Source organism: Limulus polyphemus, unplaced genomic scaffold, assembly GCF_000517525.1.
Source record: "Limulus polyphemus unplaced genomic scaffold, Limulus_polyphemus-2.1.2 Scaffold917, whole genome shotgun sequence".
NCBI classification, from domain to species: Eukaryota; Metazoa; Arthropoda; class Merostomata; order Xiphosura; family Limulidae; genus Limulus; species Limulus polyphemus.
Window position 1 is genome coordinate 62,336 of NW_013666527.1, and position 17,520 is coordinate 79,855.

General features: G+C 33.6%; 1 protein-coding gene across 7 annotated transcripts in view; it reads left to right on the top strand.

The window, feature by feature from the left end:
* The first annotated feature begins 435 nt into the window (after positions 1 to 435).
* The window catches only part of LOC106461222 (myosin heavy chain, non-muscle-like), an 88,560-nt gene continuing 71,475 nt past the window's right edge, over positions 436 to 17,520 (top strand). For all 7 annotated transcript variants that reach the window (XM_022388085.1, XM_022388083.1, XM_022388084.1 and 4 more), the window contains exon 1: positions 436 to 1,105. In XM_022388085.1, coding sequence (XP_022243793.1) covers positions 746 to 1,105 — 360 coding nt within the window. In that variant the 5' untranslated portion in view covers positions 436 to 745. The remainder of the gene's footprint in view (positions 1,106 to 17,520) is intronic.

Here is a 17,520-nt window from a genome sequence, read left to right on the forward strand (position 1 = left end):
AGAGCTAGTTACATTAGAGCCTAAATATATAATAATTATAAGCCATGTTATCAAAATATTAAGCTTAATTAGGTCAGATTATTAATCTAATGAAAAAACAAATGTCTTATTAATTCAAACAACAACTTACTAATTAGTTATTTGGATGATCTTTACACGTATATATCGAGAGTTTTGTAGTTTTAGTTGTGATTACATGATAACCTAATGAATGATCTTAACTTTCAAAACTTATGAACGAAAAAAGTCATCAGCTCAGTCAAAGAATGAATAATTTCGTACACCTGAGAACGAGGTCGAACCTGAATGTGTTTGTGTATATAATTTTCTGCATGACTCATAGAAAGGAAGAGGGGAGAAGGATATTTCAGTGGAGCCTTGTTATCACGTGACTCAACGAAAAATAACAAGCCGGTAGGATGCTTTGGAGGAATCAACGGTTAGGCGAGAACGCGTGGACGTTAGTCGCTACTTGTACAGCTTTAAGTTAACCGGCTTTTTACAGTTAGGTAACTCTTTATGTAAGTGTAGATTTTTAAAGAGCTGCCAAATTATTCAAAGGAATCATTCTGATTTTCTGGATAACTTTATAGATTTTCTCTCATTTGCAAATCTTCGAAACGTAGGTAAAGCGCATTAGGCCTAACAAGCTTTCAAAAAATATTATCAATACTATAAATCTCATTTTTGATCGTCTGTCACTACCAAAACTGTGCACCAACTTCTGATATAAACATCTGAAAACATGGCTGATCAGACTGCTATTGACTTAAGTAGTGACCCTGAGTTAAGATACTTAGTAGTGGATCGAAACATCGGCGTCAGTGACCCTGCTGCTCAAGCCCAGTGGGCAGCCAAGAAGCTGTTATGGGTGCCCCACGAAGTTCATGGGTTTGTAGCGGCCAGTATCATGGAGGACCGCGGTGAAGAATTAGAAGTAGAAATTGTAGAAACGAATAAAAGATTTGTAGTGAGCAAAGACGATGTCCAAAGAATGAATCCGCCAAAATTTAATAAAGTTGAGGATATGGCCGAACTTACTTGTTTGAACGAAGCTTCCGTCTTACATAACTTAAAGGATCGATATTTTTCCGGATTAATTTATGTAAGTATCGAAGTCTCGATTTTTTTCAGAATTTCATCACATAAGTTATAATAGTAAATCAGTATCACTTTTTGAAATCAAACTTTAGCACATTATTTTTATAGAGTAAAAATTAGTTAAGATAAATGCTACTAACGCATTTATTATCATTCTATCAATATCATCTGACGTGTTTTCGGTGTTTGATTAAAAAATTATAACTAATTAACGTCTCTATATATTAGAAATAGTAGTTTGTAGTAAGTAGTTTCTTACTGATACTCAGTGATAGCAATACCAGTAAGATACTTTTCAGAAAGAAATGAACGAAACTTACTTGTAATGTTGTAATTATAAATTGTAAGGGTGGCCCGCCATTATGAAATGTGGGTATTTTTCTGAAAAAATCCTTGTTAGTTATTTTAATCTGACTTTGGTATTCCTTTTAAAGAAGTATTCTGTGTTACAAAATCTCCTGTTTTATTTAATCCGTTATAATTAATCCTTCAGTATTGATACAAGTTTCAAGTAAAATATGTAATATTTGAATAAAATCTAAATTCTGAGACAGAGCTATATCACCTTTTCCTGGATACACGCAAACGTTACTATCGTCATACTACAAAAATAAATCAATCTGGGTGTGAACCGAGATATGTCACACAAAAGAAGTAAGTTTACGGACTCGGCAAATATTCATAAATTTTAGAAATGTTTGAAAACAAAACACAATTTGTATGTTTTACATACACGTTAATATTTTAAAGTATCTATTTTAGCAAAATATTTGCATTCGAATACTTGTTTGTTTTTAGTTTAAGCAGAAAGCTACACGTTGGGCAATCTGTGCTCTACCCACCACGGGTATCGAAACCCGGTTTTTACCGTTGTAAGTCCGCTGTGCCACTGGGGGACTATGAATACTTATAGAACAAATAGTAATAATAATACAGTTTTGTTTACCCAATCTCCTCATACAGTAGGGTATCTATAGCGAACAACAAAAAAAGACACACACACACATAGTAAAACATCTTATGATGTATAACTGAAGTTGAATATAAATAATTTTCTCAGGAAAAAGAATTTCGGAGACTGAATAACCATCAGGATTTGCTTATTATTCATACCTCTGCCAGTATTGGTCACCATGCACACACTTCTGTAATCCAGCTGTTCATAGATGACGTCACACTCAGATGGCAGATCTCAGTGTGTGTGTGTGTAGTTTCAAATCGCTTAATCGATTTTTTTTTAACGGATCAAGCCTTTCACTGTTTCATCTTGAGAAGTACTATTAGACTTTTTGTGATAAATTATTTTAGATAGCGTGAGGCAGGGAAATAACAAAAATTTAAATTAATAATATTTACAAACCGGGAAACTTCGAAACTTATGTGAATAGGTATAAATAAAACAATTCAGTATACATGGTTACGGACTTGTTACAAAAACTTTCTGATGTTGTGTTGTGTATTATTCCAGCAGATGTTATGTGTCATACAATTCACAGCTGTACTCTTCTGTTGGTTATATAGTACCTGTACCATTCCCTATTTCTACTGTACATGTTTTGTTTAAGCATTATGTTTCATATTGGCTTTCTCAAACAGAATTATAATTTAATTGTATTTTCAATCTTAGGCCTAAGAAATACGTATAATAACTTTTTTATAAATAATCAAATTGTACACTTGAAAATGTCATCTGTAAATGATAATATTTATTAGAAGAGAAATGTTTGGTTGTTACCTCATAGGTAAAGGTGTTTGAAATATCAATACGAAGTAAAATGATATATTAATTATTATTTAACAATAAAAGTACAACTAAACAGCAGTTTCGAGGTGTGTGTTTTTTATTTCTTCATTGAGTGTCAAATCAGACCCTCATTTATGATTCATGTTCCTTTTGTTAGTTTTAACATTTTAGAACACTTTGATTAGGCTTTCGCCTGTTTGAAACTGTATATGGATATTTTTCACTTCTAGTCACAGTGCTTCAAGCTATTATATGAAATCATTAAAATTTTTAATGCATGATTAAATCCCACCCAGAACCCTTGAAATAACAGCAGTGGTGAATTTCTTCAGTTCTGGTGCCCGATACCTGTTGATTTTTATTTTTGGGTTCTAATTAATCAAACCCAACCTGGCTGTTAGTGTTAGTTTTACCTTTTATTTCCACTATTAGTGATCTTTAGATGTGCTTAGTAAAATGTATGCTCGTATTTTCAATAAATTATCTCATGTTTGCCATATTTATCGTAATTTAAATTAAAGTAATGAATACCCAAAATATAATTTTTGAAAGAAAGTAATATCTAAGTGATCTGAAATGTTCAATTGTTAGCTGTTTTTGTATTGAGTATAATATTCGGATAATACAATATTTCTCTAGTAAAGGAAATTTTATTTTGAAAATTATTTTTCATTTGGTATTGTCAGTTACTGATTAAAGTATTTCAAAGAACAATCAGTAAACTGTTAATTCTGTAAACTCCTAAAATTAAATGGATGTTTTAACGAATTTTATGTAATGCAGTAGTGGATTAGCATTATGTCAATTTGTTAGGAAGTTGTTAAAATTTGATAATAATACCTTCAGATCGCTAACATTTTTTGATCACGTGTCCGAATTATACAGGCTAATTAATACTGGTATATACTAAGAAGAATGAAAGATCGTCTTTGCACTGGACTGAAAAGGAAAACTATCTATTAATATTTACTAATGAAATAATGAAAACTCGCATTCATACACGTACGCATAGTAACTGAAGTAGAAATTTATGGGGAATTAGAGTTTCGCATAGCTATGTAGCATCCACGAAGGTAGACATCTGTGTGAACAATAATTTTAATCTACCGTACGAGCGAATAGAAAGCAAGTATTCCAAGTGATTTACGGAGGGTTAATTGAACTTTATGAGAAATATTTGCCTAAGCTAATACAGTGGCATTTTGCCGCAGACTCGAGCCATGGCACCGCGGGCTACATATGTAAAACCTTTAAATCAACTTATGATCTCATGAAAAGGATGGCTGACAAAACTAGTCATAGCAGTCTCGTACAACGGCCCTTTCTGAGGAAAGATATTCGAGTAATGAGATTGTTAAACGCTGCAGAGCCAAAAGACACACCGTTTCGACGAAGGGAACCTTCAGTGTTTTCCCTGGAAGCAGAAAAACAGAGGCAGCAGAGAGTTTAAAATCGCTATTGGCTCCAAAACCGCATCCTAAGCCAATGCCATAATCCACAAAGTGAAGGCCGTCGTTACGAAGGAGAAACCTATAAGTCAAATCGTCATTGCGATGAAGCTGGGCATGACTCCTGGTACCGTTAACAAGATAATAAATAAGAATTTGAAGTTGACAAAGACTTGCATGCCAAAAGTACACAAACTCCCAGCCACACCTCAAAATCAACGGCTGTTTCCTGAGAAGTAGCCAAGTATATGGGATGGATATACAAGTGAACTTGCCAAGTGTATGGGATTGGTATATAAGTGAACTTGCCAAGTATATGGGATTGATATATAAGTGAACTTGCCAAGTATATGGGATTGATATATAAGTGAACTTGCCAAGTGTATGGGATTGATATATAAGTGAACTTGCCAAGTGTATGGGATTGATATATAAGTGAACTTGCCAAGTGTATGGGATTGGTATATAAGTGAACTAGCCAAGTATAGGGATGGATATATAAGTGAACTTGCCAAGTGTATGGGATTGGTATATAAGTGAACTTGCCAAGTATATGGGATTGATATATAAGTGTATGGGATTGCTGTAATTCCAATAACTTCAGCCATTGTTCACTTATATACCAATCCCATACACTTGGCAAGTTCACTTGTATATCTCCAATGGACATAAAGTGGAAATACTGTAGAAAGTTATCAAGATGTCTAGTCTATGCTTAACCTCGCAGAAACTAGTTAACTGGGAATGGTGGTGTTAGACAATTGTTTGTAATCATGACCATTAGAATGCTGTATTTTGTTTTTCTTAGGTAGTTTGCACCTGAAAGAAAATAATTCCGTCAGAAGTTATGTTTTATTTGTTGCGATTACCATTATGAGAAGGTTGAATTGCAAGGGCTGTTAAATTAAAAAGTATTTTTGTCTGCAAAAAGATACCCTCATAATTGATAATAAGGTGTACAACCTTGTATAAACATACCATAAATACAAGAGACATACCTTTTAAGTTATAATTAAGAGCTTTCAACCCTGGCTAATTAAAGTGGCTGAGATTAATAAACGGCTGGGCACCAGAAGTCGGCAAGACTGTGGGAGGGAATAGCCAAGGGACGAAGCCTTTCAACTCAGACGGAATTGGGTATTTTCACGCTATTGGAAACTGATTAGCCTAAATCATAGTTTATAAGCGTTTGTTTGATTCGTCGACTGAAACGAAGACAACTAATGATGAATGGAATCAGATGTAATGATATTTTAGAACTTTAACAAACCTTCTACCGATACTTTCGAGCTAAAACAAGATGAAAATATAAATATTGATATTTAATAAGCATTGATCAATAATATTCGGCATAAAAACCGCCAATTAAATATACTAATTTGATTGAATTTTATGCAATTTTTCATGTCATATTTATACGAGCAAGCACACAGAACCAAATCGTCCACTGCATGGGAGGGATCTCGTAAATATCAGCTGAAAGTTCATTATGAGGCAGTTTGTTATGTTACCTGTAGTTTCGTTTTCCTTCATTGGGAGGGAGGGGAGAGTGCTATGGCCCACTCTATGTTTAGTTATTGAGGCTACCAAAACAAGAAGTTTCATTATTGGCTTTTACTGTTTTACAGCGTATCGAACAGTTTTGTTCGATATTTCACAAATTTCATTTAAGGAAAATTCACCCACAATTTTCTTAGTATAAGAAGTTTCTGCTTCAACCCCCCCCCCTCTCCGAGCTGAAATTAAGTGAACTTCAGACATGGGTAAAAACTGCGCTATTTTTCTCTCTTAAACACATTTGAATTTATATTTCAATATACGCTAACAAAATTGAGGCTGTGTCTTTCAGTGAATTAAAAATAGTTTTTCAGTTTACCATATTTACAAGTTCTAAGAAATGTTTTGCGTAACAGTGACTAGGATTAGCATTTAAGCATAAGATGCACTTCCTTACAGTTTTTACCTTTGGGCTTTTATTGCTGTTCTTTTTTTTATACTTAAAATATATTTCACACTACACATGACAAGCACATAAACGCTATATGTAACCTTCGAATCATTCGTCATAAGCTGATGTGGCGTGGTGTCGTACGATACAAAGAGATCCACAACTAATTTCGTACCGTTGTGCACATTACAAAATAATGAAGAATTCCATTCTTTTTTAGATTAAATATTTGTTACCCTTGCTCACTCCCTTACCAAGTGGGGCCTACAGAACACTTCTTCTCGAACCTTCCAATCGCATAACTGGGAGTCTCCATTGTTGTGTAAAATATGTCATGAATCACAAGCCCTTGTATACTTATAGCGATGTTTTTAAGACGTGCGAGATGTCTAGGGAATGTTATATATATATATATATATAACCACACATAAGCTGAGGTACCTTTGTCCGAGTTATGAACTTAAAGACGTGGGGGTGGATGCTATAATAAATAACACACAAATCCTAACTTTCGCACAATATATTTATAACAAAACATGTTATAACAGTATTAATTATTACCTCACCAAAAATTTTGTATAAAGTTTAAGAACGCAATATGTGTATATTTAAAACACCATATACACTGTGCGATAGTTAGTGTGACTTTGTATTAAGAGGTAGCAGACAAAATAGTGGCGGTAAGGGTGCTTTCTGTTACCGGCTTTCAACACCCAGCTCTTAATGTCCTTCCGCAGTGTTTCACGTGATTAATTAATTGACGGTCATTGGCCGCAGAAGTGTCTTACGGGCCGAAGTTGAAACGTCACGGGTCAGAGTAGGAAATGGGTATAACTCAAGAAACGGTTCTTCATATCAGCCTTATGGTGGCTTTTGGGGTAGAAACTTCAGCTGAATTTATGTACTATTGCAAGAGTGGTGGCCATTGTTTTTCATTGCATTCCTCCATAGAGCCGTACTTTGGCTCAGACTAACATAATTACAGTGATTTGCCAAAGTAGAGATAAACGTTTTCAAATTTAAGTAACTCAGTTTTTGTAGTTTTGACTTTCTTGTTTCAATACTTTTTTGTAGCATTATAACTTTCTATAGCTAGGTTACCTATATATCGATTCCTACTTGTCTTTATAAAATGTAACTTTTTTTTTATTATTATGCTTGTTTGTTTCATTTTTATTAGCTAAATTTGTGCGCGCGTATACCCTATTCGATTCTATTGCTCATCAGGATCTCTACCCACCTACCCTCAAATCTAATTATATGCCCAGAGTTCTATCCTTTTCGGTACAATAAAGGAATCATTGGGACTTCAGACGGAAGAGTTTTGTGAAAAAATTACAGATGTAAGTTTAATCTTTTTTTTTATTTCTGTACACTTGTCTGGAAAAGTCACTTACTTACTCAGATGAAAATGCGTTGAATTAGTGAAATTTTGATTCACTCCATAAGCAGCAATATAGCGATTTAGGCGGCTTTATAAGTAGGATAAACTTTAGTTTTGCTCAGCCAATACTGCGAAATGGTGATTGTTAATATTCTGACATTTTAAAGGTGATTTTAAACGGACGATTTTTATGGCCGCCATTTTGTTTCATCGCGATCTCGTACTGAATGATATATATATATATGTGTGTGTGTGTTCCCGGTTAAATTATAAATTACTAACAAACAGTTCATGATTTTCCTGACTTTATTGTCAAAAGCTTTTAAATTTCTTTAGGTGCAAGTATAGAGAGAGAAAAGAAAATTAAATAAGGCTTTCATGAGATATGTGAAAATGTGTAACATAATCATTCAATCCTCGTAAGAATATGCAGGATGCATATTATAGCCCCCAAAACTGGGCTTCGAAACCCGTGGTGGGGCACATCACATTTTTTATCTTTGTGCTTCACAACAAACAAACAAATACAGGTTATAAGAATTCAGTTTCGATTGTGTGGTATTCTTCTTTTACTGTAAGTAATATTCAACAGAACATATTTCAATGAATACAGCATAGCTTAATTGCTTTTAGTCAGTTATACTACATATTATACGTGAGATCCTGAATATCTTTTTGTTTCCACAAGCTCTGTAATGCTGAACATCACGTGTTCCTCCTTTACCTTAAAATGGAAATTCTGTATCGCGAATACCAGCTAGAAATGTAAAGCACAAATAAAATATTTTCGCTTTCGTACAATATTTCGAATCTACGCCTGAATTAATATTGTTGGGCTGAGCGTAGCCCAGTGATTAGCGTGTCGGATTATCAACGGACCCAATATTCGCGTCCTGTTGTTGCAAATAAAATAAAATAGATAAATCGCGCTGCGCACTTTGGAACCGTGGATACATTATAAGGATAAACATCAAATCCCGCAAAATTAGCCCAGGAGTTGGCGTTGAGTGTTTTGACTCGATGCCTTCCTCTAATCTGTCAGTTCAAACTTTAGGGATGGATAGCAAAGATATTTGAATATAAACAAACAAATAATAGTGTTATGGCCAGTAAGTTTTATTGCTATTTTTGTGTAATTTGGATAAAAACATACGTATTTAATGGAAGTGAAACGCAGGTGATGATTCGTTGGTACATGTACGATAAGCACGAATTTACTGAGTGGTGATTTTTCGAATTTCCTTTCCACGACCTATTCAAGTGTAATTTACGAGTTCCTTCAGGACAAATCGTGGCTTTTAATTACGCGTTTTGCCACTAACGATATACCTTGAAGTTTTATTATCTGGAACGCCTAAACCAGGACCAAAATGGGTTTCAGTCTGTTTTCCATGATTTTAAGCCTTTTTATTTTTGTATTTCCTGTAAATTACGCATTCCAATTGATTTTTATTAAACCTAATAGAATAGCTTTATTACACATTCACCAAATGTCCCTCACAGTTGTATTAGATTTCTCGAATTAAAGAGTAGTACATATTCTACATCGCCAGTAACCTTTAATTATGCGGGTTAGTAATTAGCACACACGTTCATAGTTCCGATATGTGAAAAGAAAAAACTATGCTATAATAGTAACATGCAAACACAAGTATACCTGTGTTGTAAATTGTGAACTCCTTATAATCGGTAGCAAGTGTTTAAGAAAGTAACACTCCAACGTATACTCTTCAGTCACAAATGGACGAGAAAGTAACACATAGACTCGTATGGCTTTGTAGACGAACTGAATGACGTGTTTGTATTCTTGATGAAATGAAAGAGAAATAACTCCACTAGATGTCCTGCTTCGTAATGATCAATATAATAATTGCCAAACAGGCTCAAACAAATAATAAGTTTCTCTGTATATAAGAAATAAATTTTGAAATGTACACATTAAAACACTTTATATTTTAGATTGTCTACACATAAGTTTAACAGAGCTTTCGTGGTACTGCACGTTGTTGTCACGACGTTTTCTTTCGCCAGGGTGCGCAGAAGTCATACCAAATGAAACTTAAAGCTCAATAAACAGTGATTATTTTCTTTTTAATCAGACGTTTTGTTGGTTGTGTTTTCCTTTCACCGTGGTGAAAGGCGACCTTCCCGAAACTTCGTGCTCGGATATTTTGTAAGTGTTGCACTGTTTAATTTAGTGGAAAGTTGACCGAATGTTTGTATTAAGCTGTGCATAATAGTTAAGTTCTGCTCCTGTTGTGGTTGCTCAAATTCATAAAAAAAGAAATTGGTGGGAAAGTAACTTCATTTCATATTTTCACCGGAAAAGACAAAACCTTCCTTTGACAATGACTAATAAAAATTAAATGTAATGGTTCGGGATCGAAACTCGTCGCCAAAAACACTCGCCCTTTGAGAAATGTTGCGTTTATAATGTGACGACCAATCTCACTGTATGTTGGTAGACAGTAGCTGGTTGTGATTAATGTTGACTAGCTGCATTTCATGCAGTCTATAGTTATCAGAATAAAATTAAGGTCAACTAGAGCAGATATATCTCACTCGAATAGCTTTGTGCAAAATTCAGTAAACAAACAAACAAACAGATGTAATAGTTTTACACCAGATAACATTTCATGGACAATTACTTTTGTTATCAACCTTCTTATACTTCAGTTTCTCTCGGTCAACTGAAAATATATCCTATTTTGCTTTCCAGTTGACCGAGATAAGCTGATGTTCTTTATTATTATTATTCAGAAGTTGAGCATGGGTTCCCTCGTCAAATATTTTGATATACCAATCCTTCATAAATCGAAGACAGTTAAAACCTTGTGCGGTATTATGAAGTTTTAGTGATATGAAAGAAATGAAATTTCGAAAAATATATTTGGAGTAATCTCGAAACATGTATATGTTTCAAAATGGGAAAATTTATGGAAAAACACCTCAGTGAAGTAATTCATTAGGCCTGAACTTAGTAAACCATGTTCAATACAAAATCTTTTTCATAATATCGCGTAAGTGTTTAAAAAAGAAAACAGCGTTTACTTGAAATATCACCTAAGAGAGAAAAGTTCACTAAAGTATTTTATCCGTACGCTTTTCTCGAGCTTAATCACTTTTACATCTGTTTTTTTGTTAAACTTATATGTTGTACTAACCTTGTATTGATTCTTAGCAAATCGACCGAAATTTATTCTTTTTTAATTTTTTTTTCATTTACTGGTAGGAACCTGCTTAATTATGGTATTTCACTTACAAGTAAACATTTTTTAAACAAACAAGTTAAACAGCATTGCGGTGTACATCACGTTTAGTGTTAGTATAATTTAGAATCCTTAAATTTAGTAAACAACCATAGTAATTATGCAAGCCTTTCTCTGTCTAAAGACAAAGCTTTCACAAACTTCACTTATTCAAATACTTTATAGTTTAAATGAAAATATTTTTTTCTCTAGCTCCACTAATACCAGAATTTGCTCATTCATCCTCAACTCTTATAGGGATTGCTAGTCTTAAAGTAGTTGCCACATAGACAGATCCTGCAATTCTTGATTCATTAATAAATCACGTTTCAGGTTTACAAAATTACATTGAAACGCTGGAAGAAAATGTTAAAAATGTAAAATTTTGTTTGTCATTGAAGAGCAACGGCGAATGTGTATTTAAACTTGTGACTGGATTTACCTCTCTGTACTTTTGTTCCATATTTTCTCGTTTTTTATTTGTTTATATAAAGCTTTGTCAATAAACAACTGTATTTCACCCATTAACCATTTCCTTTTGTTTCAAGTGGGACTTCGTCAATGTTGAACAGAAGAGGCTGTTATTGTGGTATTTGGTATTAGTCAGTCAACTGTGTCGCGGATCTTCAATATGGGCACAATTTAAAACTTCATGTTAGCTTTAAATATCTGTAAAATTAAAATTTCAAGCATTGACGGTAGGAACAAAATTAATACATACGACGTGCTATCACTGATAAGACTGTTCACTCGAACACTAACCTATGTCTTAAATTCCACTCAATGTGTGCGTACCGTTTTCTAGCACATTACATATTTAGAGCTGTAACTATAGTGGGGCAGCCTCCCCGGATTAAAGCGATGAGGGGTGGCAAAAATGACCGAAATGGCTCGGCCCTCGCAAGGGGGCGCAAATATGATGGCTTACACTGGGCAATTGCTCAGTTATGACTCGGCGCGTATGTTCTATTTTGATTTATTGAATATGATGGTTTAACCTGGGCAATAAGTTGCCTAGTTATGGATTTCCACTTATGTTCTATTTTAATTTCTTTATATTCCATCCTAACATTAATTCAAGACCACTCCTCGCAATGATATAATTTTACACTCGATCAGTAGCTGTTTACTGCAGAATATGCAAGTATAGTTAAGTAACGAGTGGTGTTACTTTTTTCCTGGGATGGTGAGTTTGCTGGAGCTGAAACTACCCCAGAATGTGCTTTAGACTTCCCTGTACCACCACATAGCATCGCAACCAACGAACAGTGCTTACTGGTTCACTTCTTAAATACTACAGTATGTGTGCCTACAAGATTATGAGTGCAGTCCCTCAATTTTTTCTCACCGTGAATAGGTTGGCGATGCCCCTGCGTTTTTCACTAATTACATCGCTCGCTCCCTTGATTTTTTTAACAACCAAATTTTGTTTTGTACGTTCATGTCTGTTCTTACACTCGCAATTAGAATGAAATTTATTTTACTGTTGTTTTCCAATACGTTGTTCACCAAAATTACTTATTCATTTAATACAAGACTTTTGTAAAACTACTTTTAAACACGGTCGGTGGCGTTACAACGTATGATCAGTCGTAAATAATAAAGATTATGATGAAAATTTAATATCATACGTTGTAACGCCACCGACCGTGTTTAAAAGTAGTTTTACAAAAGTCTTGTCAGTCGTAAATAATAAAGATTATGATGAAAATTTAATATATAGTACTTAACACACCATTCTAAAGCATCTTCGTAGAGTCTTGATGTTGCGGATGACGTTTCGAACGTGTTTGCTAACCAGACACGTGCTTGAAATGCGATATTTTACAGAATACCTCACTGACAAAGAATACAGCAACCACTATTTGAATAATAAACAGCCGAGTGTGGTCTAGTGATTAGTTGTTGGACTGTGGATTCCAGGATCCATAACTTGCGTTTTGTTTGTCATAGGGAAAAATCATGCTCCGCACTTTGAAGCGATGTGTGCGTTATAAAGGAAACAATCAAATCCCACTATTTAATCAGAAAAGCCCAAGAATGAGCGGTAGGTACTGTTCACTCGCTACCTTCACTCTAGTCAATCAGTTCAAAATTAGAAATAGCTAGCGCAGGCAGCCCATGCATAGCTGTGATCGAAAATTCGAAATAAAACCAATAATTAACAATATTAATATAATATATAGAAAACCTGACGTGTCTCGCAATATATCCACAAGTTTCCAATGTATATGGGAAAAATTGAATTGTTGAACAGATTTTTCACACTTTTGGGCAGTAGGACTTTGATTGCTTATTTTTATAATTATGTATAAGAAATTATTGTTTTTTAGAGTAGGTGTATTTTTTTCATTGATTAAATATAGGCTTTGAACGTTTTTATATTAGAATGTTTTAGGAACTTTGAAGAAAGAGTCTAGGCTGCGAAAACAAAATTGTAAAAATAATTTTGTGAGAAATTGGACTGCCTTTTTATTTACGTGTATTTACATAGATATATTTTAAATAGTTTGAATATATACGTGCATAAATGGATAACTTGTAGTGTTATTGACTGACATGCACATCGAACAGTGCAACGGCAAGCTGAAAACATGATTGCATCAAAGGTGGAAGAAAATTTGGAAACGATTCTGTAAGTGTGTATACACATACACACTGCATTATGTCTTAAACAAACGGAATGTGTGTACGACGTTGTTGGCGTGCGCATTGGGTGGAGTGATGACACTTTAGAAAAGGTTTTTGACTTTTTACATCCAAAGGAATTCTGTACATCCGTAGGACTTTAGTGTATATATATATTGTTCACGAATGTGCACATCCAAAGTTGTATGGATGTATACCTAAGAACTGTTCTCGCGCATCTCTAACGGAATGAAACCAGACGCGCTCTAGGTTTTTATCATTTTATGGACGGAAACGGGCGACCACATGGTTCGAAGAAATCTACATGTTAGCGAGAATGGAGATAAATTATTCTTTTTTTCATCTACTTGGAGCTCGGCCAACCCGAGGATATTCTCTCTTTTACGCTATTTTTGTTCCAGTTTAAGTGACTGTCACTGTCAAGAAGACTCGAAGTCTTGCATTTTCATACCCCCCTCCCTAGTGTATATATCAGTTCGGACTTTTTTCACTTTAATATCATTTTTACAACTTAGTTTGATTGAATGACAGTAGCAATCCTTTAAAAAAATTCCAGAAAGTTTTTTACGACAAACTTTAGCAAGTTACACATTTGGGTCAATATATGTTTCTACCGTCTTCACTTGTCGATATTGTTTAACGAGTGAGTGAATGTGCAGTGATTTAAACTTTTATCTCGTGTATGTGTGTGTATCGCATTACCATTATCGTTCCAGGTTGTTAACTTATTGTCGTAACGGATAGTGTCTGTAGTAATAGCACCCAAATGCGTTAGGGATATCCCATCTATCAGACAAAGTCCAAACGCCAATGTCAATCTAGTCAGCCATAATAGAAAATCATAAAAAAATCAATCATCTAAGGGTACGAAGCTGAGTACTTACACCTACAATGTCTCAGCTTCTACTGCCTTTCACTATCTATAGCCAGTTGTGTGAAGGCAGTTACCCTTAAATTTCTTAAAGTGAAATGAATTGAAATAAAGCCACTCTAATATTTCTACTAATTAAACTCCCAACCTCCACCCTTACAAAAATATATTAAATAGAACAACAAAATGTTGAATAGAACTATAAGATATTAAATAAAACTAAATAGAAACTAAACTATCGATTAAGGAAAATATCTTATAAAAAATAAAGAAGGAGTTAGTTACTTTAGCTGATAAGTAGCTAATAGCAATTTTTTAAGTAATTTTATTCAGTATAACCGGGACGGAAAGACTAACTTCAAGTAGCTGGGCTTCTCTCGGCGTTCCCGTGTTATACTTGAATAAATCGTGAGGAGAAAGGGAGGAGTTGGGAGTAAGAACTATATAAGAACTTTTAGGGTAGGGTGTATAGTTCTATTTAGTTTTATTTAATATCTTATAGTTCTATTTAGTTTTATATAATATCTTATAGTTCTATTTATTTCTATTCAAAATATTTTGTAGTTCTATTTAATATATTTTTGTAAGGGTGGAAGTTGGGAGTTTGATTAGTAGAATTATTAGGGTGGCATTATTTCAGTTCATTTCTCCTTTAATAAATTTAAGGGTAACTGTCTTCCCACATCAGGCTATAGACAGTGAAAGGCAGTAGAAGCTAAGACGTTGTGGATGTAAACACTCAGGTTCGTACCCTTACTTGATTGATTTTTTTTAATGATTTTCCATGACGGTTGATTGGATTGACATCGGCATTTGAATTTTGTCTGATAGATGGGATATCACCAATGCATTTGGGTGCTATTACCATTGACATCTGCTATGACAATAAGTTGACAACCTGGACCGATAATGGTAATGCGATATTTAATTCATTATTGTATTATAGTGTTCATTTAATCGAGGTATGACTGAAGATATTTGTTTATTCATCATGTATATGGTGTGATAGTAGTAGTACTGGTATTTTAGGAAGATACAATACTAGAGGTATGACTTTGAAGATATTTGTTTATTCATCATGTATATGGTGTGACAATAGTAGTACTGGTATTTTTGGAAGATACAATACTAGAGGTATGTCTTTGAAGATATTTGTTTATTCATCATGTATATGGTGTGATAGTAGTAGTACTGGTATTTTAGGAAGATACAGCACTAGGTGTATCTTGTTAATGGAACATTTGTTCTTCGTGTATCTGTACAGCATGTTACAATAGAATTTCAGAAAAATAAGGTACTAGACATATGCTTTTGAATATTTGTTCTTTATATATATGTGTCTGCACAAATACCTTACCAGTATATCAGCAAAATACAATGCTTGTGATATGTTTTAGAACATTTGTTTTATAGGAATCTGAATAATATAGTGTTTAATTATATGTTACAGAATGTATTTAAAATTCTACATATCTGATCTTGTTATCTTAATTTTAGAATTACATGGTGTCAAATTTAGAATTACATGGTGTCAAATTTAGAATTATAATGTGTCAAAATTCTGGAGAGAGGTCTGAAAGATACGACTTATTTTATTGATGGAATAGGATTAGCCTTAATAATGTAGATTTCTTCTGAATATATGATTTATAAAGACCTATATCTTTCTTGGATGGAGACAGTGTTTTAAAAAATGGTTCTTATGAAATATTTTGTCACATATGTAGTGAACTGAAGAAGTGAAATGAAACTATGTTTGTACAAATATATTTTTGTCTGCTACTGCTACTTGATAACTACAATATTTTTTATTTTATATGAATAGCCTTGAAATTGAAGTTTTCAAAATATATTGTTATTTTGTTAAAGTGATTTGCATTACTATACAAGCCTTTCAGAAAGAAAGAAACAAGAACACTCTTGTTACTCTGAAAAAATGTCGCTACTCAACTGGCAGTAATAGATTAAGCTCAGAAAATGTTTTAAACAGTATAGTTATCATTATTCTTGTACAGTATATAATCATTTGAAATAAACAATTCAGAAATGGTATTTGCTTAAATAATAAACATTATTGTATGAAAAACGTTAAATTTAAAGTAAATGTCAATTTGAAAATTAAGTTGCTTTGACTAGTTTTTATGTACTTGTGGAATATACTCTGCATTCTACAAGATGATCAGCCTGCCATGGCCTGGTGATTATAGAGCTCTACTTACAGGCTGATGGTTGCGGTTCAAATCCTCATCACACCGAACATACTTGCTCTTTCAGCCATGGGGGCATTATAACGTGATGGTCAATCCCACTTTTCATTGGCACAAGAGTAGCCCGAGAGTTGGCAGTGGATGGTGTTGACTAGCTGCTTTCCCTCTAGTCTATTACTGGTAAAGTAGGGACAGCTAGCACAGCTAAACTTGAGTAGCTTAATGCAAAATTCAAAACAAAACAAACTTGCATGATGATCAGTGTGTAAGAGTAGTGAAATGATGAGTGTGATTCACAGAAAACTATTGCTTTAACTTAATCTATTTTGAAGACTAAATTTTCAGTATTTACACATTTTTTTTATTTTGTTTCATCTAGAAGGAGCACAATGAGACTTTAGCTAAACTAAACTTTGTTTTGGCCTTGGTAAACTGTATTCTTGAACTTGCCAAGTCTAAAGGAACATCTGTGGGATCTCTGAGTGAATCAACTATGAAAACAAAGGTGTGTGAAGATTTTGAAGTAAACTAAATTATAGTAATTTTGTAAAATTTGCTATGGGTTCAATGAGAATGAAATGGCAACAGAAGTCTATTTGGTTAAATGTACGTTATACAATTTTTTGTTTAGTTGGTATTACCCTTAAGAGGTTGACAACTTGTTTCATGCTCATTACAGACAAATATAAAGTGTGTATATATATATATATATATAAATCACTCACAAACTATTGATTATATTAATTGTTAATAGGCTGACAGTAGTAGTACTGGTATTTTAGGAAGATACAATACTATTTGAAGATATTTGTTTATTCATCATGTATATGGTGAGGTATGTCTGACAGTAGTAGTACTGGTATTTTAGGAAGATACAATACTAGAACCATATACATGATGAATAAACAAATATCTTCAAA